The sequence below is a fragment of the Trachemys scripta genome, chromosome 18 (assembly GCF_013100865.1).
Source record: "Trachemys scripta elegans isolate TJP31775 chromosome 18, CAS_Tse_1.0, whole genome shotgun sequence".
In the NCBI taxonomy this organism is placed as follows: Eukaryota; Metazoa; Chordata; order Testudines; family Emydidae; genus Trachemys; species Trachemys scripta.
In genome coordinates, this window is record NC_048315.1 from 18,917,088 (window position 1) to 18,923,594 (window position 6,507).

Here is a 6,507-nt window from a genome sequence, read left to right on the forward strand (position 1 = left end):
TACACTCACTGACAGTAAATGATGGATTGAGCAAGTGGAAGTCTTACACACAGCTTTGAAAAAAGTTTAATAGCTCAACTGATACAAGACTTCTCAGACACTTACCATCCTACCTGCAAATAATTTATCCTGTACAGAAATCAAAACACTGCTTTCTCTGGGCAAACTAACTAAAAATAAGTGAATTTAGAGCCACTGTTATTAGAGACATTAATTCTTACTGAAAAAGTTAAAAATAATCCTTAAAGAACTTGTTCAACGAAGTAGTCACATCCACTATAATGAAAACAAACTTATTTCTAACACAATCCAGGTTTAAAAAAAAAACGTCCACTCTAAGCTTCACGTTCTATTCAATTCCTTCTTGTTTATCTTTGATGGCAACCTGTAAAACAAAAGAAATAGATAATCTGTTTTAAAGGAATTCTGTACCAGAAAGTGATCTCATTTATTTCCTCTCTAAATAGGGTTTGAAGACCAATAATTTGAGCAAAACATTCATCACTATAAAAACTATATTTGAGATTAAAGAGATGACTTTGTATCAGAATATATGATTAAATATTTTTTAAACCAAGTAAAGAAACAATGGTTTAAATCAGCAGCAGAAATATGAGCATCTCCTGATGGAAAACAGGAAATGTTCTGAGGGAGAATGCATATTTATACATTTTCCCTTACATTTTATTAATTACTGGAAGGCATTTACATGAAAAGAGGAAAAGTTTCAAAGGATTTCCTGTGTGTCAACTGCTTTATTCTTTGAGATATCATTAGTTGCTGTGATTATATTAAAACAAGTCAAGGATATGATTCAATTAAGGAACTAGCAAATAGGAGTGTATGAAATTCACTATAGCTTTATTCTGAAATGTTTTTCAGACCAATGGTATCTCAAACAATTTGAGGTTAGACACTGTACAGAAGGGCACATAAGTGAAAGTATTATTAAAGAGTTCTTGGCACGTGAAAAAGATTTGAAAGGCAGAATTTTTCAAGTAAGTTGTTCCAGGCAACAGGCTTTCACACTTAAATGCTTGTGAAAAGGGAGAGAAAGCAAATGCTAGACACCTAGAGAGACAAGGGGTGTGGGAAACTGAACAAGATCTCAAGTGTCCTGGGGTAACACAGCCAAATTCTGCTCCGGCTTAGTGGAATTTACACATGGGTATTCAGAGCTGAATTGGGCTGATCATAACCTTACAGCTGTTGCTTTCATATGAAAAATGTAACTTAACTCATTTTTAAACCAGGTCACAGTTTCAGAACTTTTCCCCACATTAGTGACACCGCAGTTTAGCCAGAGAAGCAAACTTACCCTGAATCTCTCCTCCAGAAGGGAGAGTTCACTGATCAGGTCCGTGATAGCATTGGTGAAAGCTTCCTGGGGACTGTAATCAGGAGTGGTCTGAACTCGAATGATGATTTTATGTTCCAGAGGATGTGGGACCTTGTATCCTGCAAACAACACCTGAGGGTCTTTCAGTAATTGCCTGAAATGGGCAGGGGAGGAAGCATTTAGAGGGTACAAGACACATGACTTAAACAGTTTAGCTGCAAAATTTCTGTAAGATTCCCAAAGCATGAAGTTGGGTCTGCCACACATCACACCTTTCTAACAGGCTAATTCAATCCTTGGAGAATTTTTCCATAAAGTTTTTTTTTGAGGGCTAGAGGGAATGTTATGTCCATGCCAGTACATACATTTCATAAAACCACTGCACATTTTGGCAGCATTGACAGATCCAGGACTGGAACAGCAGGGATAATGGGAAATGCTTGGCAAGAACTGAGCAGTGGTGTTCGTATGAACAAAGCACCAGGGTATAACTCGAATCATTTTCAGCAAAAATCCATGCAGAAGAGCTATCAAAAGCATACTTCAGTCATCTGATGCAGAGAGCCCAAGTTTAGTAGTATTTACTCCTACCGCTGGAGGCCACGTGCTGCTGTTCTGAGCTTATAAATTACAAAAGGGACTTACGCAAAAGTCCTTCTGCATCACCAGCTATGAATGGATTAGCTCCTGTCATGTCCAACCATGTGACGTCAACCTGGTTTAGCCCTGGAGATTCTTGAATTTCCTACACTCTTAAATTAAGTTTCTTGCTTCACTAGAATCAGTGTGAACTGCTACAGTGCTAATTTGTAATTTATAAAAAAAAGTAGGTATTTGCACCTTTGCCACCCAGATTGAGTCTCATATTTTAAGGGCAGATGGGATCCCTGGATCATCTACTCTGACCTGTATATCACAGGCCACTACCACCCCCTGCACCAAACCCAACAACCAACATTAGACCAATGTATTACAGCCCACAGAAGACTAGACTATTATGTACCACAGGCAGAGACTACAAGGGATCAAGATGCATCAGGCCCAGTAATAGCAAGGGAAACGGTAAAGTGAGATATAACCAGATCATTCAGGCAAGCAACCTGCACCCACATACTGGGGTGGGAGGGAACCCACAAGGTCACTGCCAATTTGACTTGGGGGGGGGGTCTTCCCGTGTTACAAAGAACCAATCTTTACCCAAAAGTTAGAGGCTATATGCTAACACTATGTTCTAGAGCAGGAGTGGGCAAGCTTTTTGGCCCAAGGGCCACATCTGGGTATGGAAATTGTATGGTGGGCCGTGAATGCTCATGAAATTGGGGGTTGGGGTGCAGTCTTGGGGCTGAGGGGCTTGGGGTGCAGGAGGGTGGGACTGAGGGGTTTGGAAGGTGGGAGGGGGATCAGGGCTGGGGAAGGGGCACAGGAGGGGGTCAGGCTTGGGGAGTTGCTTACCTGAAGCAGCTCCCAGAAGCAGTGGCATGTCCCTGCTCTGGCTCCTACACGGAGGTGCGGCCAGGCTGCTCTGTGCGCTGCCCCATCCGCAGGTACTGCCCCTGCAGCTCCCATTGGCTGTGGTTCCCGGCCAATGGGAGCTGCAAGGGCAGCACTTGGGGCAGGGACAGCGTGTGGAGCCCTCTGGCTGCCCCTACGCATAAGGCCGGAGTGGGGACATGCCGCTGCTTCCGGGAGATGCACAGAGCGGGTCAAGCCCCCGACCCTGTTCCATGGCGGGAGCTCGAGGGCCGGATTAAAATGTCTGGTGGGCTGGATGTGACCCCGGGGCCGTAGTCTGCCCACTCCTGCACTAGTGGTATGATTCCCATGCTTCATGTACACATACTCCTGCTAGCTCTCATAGCGGCAGAAGTACAACCCTGCCTGAAACCGGGGGGTGTATGTCTGCCGCTGTGGCCACACTGCTATTTATGCTCACGCTAGGAGCTGGCACCAGTATGTGTACACGAGCAGAAGAATCGCCCCCCAGCTCAAAGTTTGACACATGGTGGTAACAAGGGCCACAATGAGAAGTGGGTGTCAATGAACATAACTTCACATCTGTAACTACCACAAATAGGCCTGCATGCTAGTGAAAACGGCTAGTTATCCAGTGTTTATGGTTAGAGTCACACTCTGCACCTTGGCAATCTTCCCAGCTAAATGTAAGCTACTGCATCACCATTAGACCTTCACAACAGGAATTGGTTTTACTTACGATTTAATAATATTTCCAAGTGTGTGGTCTTCCTTGTTGATTGTAAACAAACAGGCATTTGGTACTTTTGTATCCTTATTAATTGTGATCCTGAGTAAAAGACAAATATTGGCATTAAAGCAAGTGATGTTATCTAACAAATCAAACCAAACGGTTCTATGCTTTCAGTCATAAATGGTTATCTTTAGATTCACACCAGATAGATCCTTTTGTACCTGTTTTGGATACACAAAGTTATGAAGTCAATATGGAATCATAATGATACTTTGATTCGTCAGAAGGAAAAGTTTATGCAATCCCTACAGCATTGCTAAAGCAGCACAACAGTGACATAAGAAAACTAATGAATTTCAGAGCCAGGTTTCCTTCTTTAAGAATTACTGTAATAGCAATTGCTTCCCACACAGCTGTAGCTGTATACTGTTATTGGCAAGGGAGAATTTTTTTTAATGTGCCAAAAATGACTCTGCACAGTGCACTAATAAAAGGGTAATTTAGCAGATAATTTTAAAAGCTCTGTGGGTGAAATACAGAATAATTCGTCAACCTCAAAGTTGCACCATTTTTTAAATTATAGCTTCTAAATGTCACTTCACGATGAATACTGTAAAGCCACAAACATTTTATACTGGAGCTGTTTGCCAAATTGTCTATTTAGTTGACGCTGCCTTTAATAATTCAGATAATTTTTGGAAGATTTAGCTTATCAATTTTTTTTCTGTCTTTAATCCATTTGTATTTCTGAAAGTTTCTCACTTAACCCATAACTTTGACTGATTGTGCAGCTCAGAGACTAGGTAAAAGGTGCAACATGCAACCAATGCATGTCTCACTGATTTGGCAGCTGCAAAATGACAAACATAGCCATATGTACCAAATATCACAGCAGAACAGAGCAGGAGTTTGAAATGAAAGGATTTGATTGGGACATACTTGTTTATGACTGAATGTCCTAGGATTGTGTACACACAATGAAACAATTGAAACATCTCTAAGCTGGAAGCCTACTTTCGCCGCCTCAAAGAATACTTTCAAGATAACACTGAACAGCGCACTGATACACAGATACCCTCCCACCAACAACACAGGAAGAACTCCACATGGACTCCTCCTGAGGGTCGAAATGAGAGTCTGGACCTATACATAGAATGCTTCCGCCGACGTGCACAGGCAGAAATTGTGGAAAAACATCGCTTGCCTCATAACCTAAGTCGTGCAGAACGCAATGCCATCCACAGCCTCAGAAACCACCCTGACATTATCATCAAAGAGGCTGATAAAGGAGGTGCTGTTGTCATCATGAACAAGTCTGACTACCAGAAGGAGGCTGCCAGACAACTCTCCAATACCAAATTCTACAGGCCACTTTCCTCAGATCCCACTGAGGAATACACTAGGAAACTGCACCATCTACTCAGGACACTCCCTACACTAACACAGGAACAAATCAACATACCCTTAGAGCCCCGTCCGGGGTTATTCTATCTACTACCCAAGATCCACAAACCTGGAAATCCTGGACGCCCCATCATCTCGGACATTGGCACTCTCACTGAAGGACTGTCTGGATATGTGGACTCCCTATTCAGACCCTACGCCACCAGCACTCCCAGTTATCTCCGTGACACCACTGATTTCCTGAGAAAACTACAATGCATTGGTGACCTCCCAGAAAACACCATCCTAGCCACCATGGATGTAGAGGTTCTCTACACAAACATCCCACACACAGATGGAATACAAGCTGTCAGGAACAGTATCCGTGATGATGACACAGCACAACTGGTTGCTGAGCTCTGTGACTTTATCCTCACGCACAATTATTTCAAATTTGGTGACAATATATACCTCCAGACCAGTGGCACTGCTATGGGCACCCGCATGGCTCCACAATATGCCAACATTTTTATGGCTGACCTGTAACAATGCTTCCTTAGCTCTCGTCCACTCATGCCCCTCCTCTACCTTCGCTATATTGATGACATCTTCATCATCTGGACCCATGGGAAGGAGACCCTGGAAGAAATCCACCATGATTTCAACAGCTTCCACCCCACCATCAACCTCAGCCTGGACCAATCTACACAGGAGGTCCACTTCCTAGACACCACAGTACAAATAAGCGATGGTCACATTAACACCACCCTATACCGAAAACCCACCGACCGCTACGCCTACCTTCATGCCTCCAGCTTCCACCCCGGACACACCACACGATCCATTGTCTACAGCCAAGCGCTGAGGTACAACCGCATCTGCTCCAACCCCTCAGACAGAGACCAACACCTACAAGATCTTCACCAAGTAGTCTCAAAACTACAATACCCACACAAGGAAATAAAGAAACAAATCAACAGAGCCAGACGTGTACCCAGAAGCCTCCTGCTACAAGACAGGCCCAAAAAAGAAACCAACAGAACTCCACTGGCCATCACCTACAGTCCTCAGCTTAAACCTCTCCAACGCATCATCAGTGATCTACAACCCATCCTGGACAATGATCCCTCACTTTCACAGACCTTGGGAGGCAGGCCAGTCCTCGCCCACAGGCAACCCGCCAACCTTAAGCATATTCTCACCAGCAACCACGCATCGCACCATAACAACTCTAACTCAGGAACCAACCCATGCAACAAACCTCGATGCCAACTCTGCACACGTATCTACACCAGCAACATCATCACAGGACCTAACCAGATCAGCTACAACATCACCGGCTCATTCACCTGCACGTCCACCAATGTTATGTATGCCATCATGTGCCAGCAATGCCCCTCTGCTATGTACATTGGCCAAACTGGACAGTCACTACGCAAGAGGATAAATGGACACAAGTCAGATATCAGGAATGGCAATATACAAAAACCTGTAGGAGAACACTTCAACCTCCCTGGCCACACAATAGCAGATGTAAAGGTAGCCATCTTACAGCAAAAAAACTTCAGGACCAGACTCC

At 43.9% G+C, this 6,507-nt stretch overlaps 1 protein-coding gene across 1 annotated transcript in view; it reads right to left on the reverse strand.

Moving 5' to 3' along the window:
- Positions 1-50: 50 nt before the first annotated feature.
- The window catches only part of POLR2J (RNA polymerase II subunit J), a 7,152-nt gene continuing 695 nt past the window's right edge, over positions 51-6,507 (reverse strand). The window contains exons 2-4 of the mRNA XM_034752185.1: positions 3,552-3,641; positions 1,319-1,493; positions 51-385 (exon numbers count right to left, since the gene is read on the reverse strand). Of these exons, the coding sequence (XP_034608076.1) occupies positions 350-385; positions 1,319-1,493; positions 3,552-3,641 (301 nt within the window). The 3' untranslated portion in view covers positions 51-349. The remainder of the gene's footprint in view (positions 386-1,318; positions 1,494-3,551; positions 3,642-6,507) is intronic.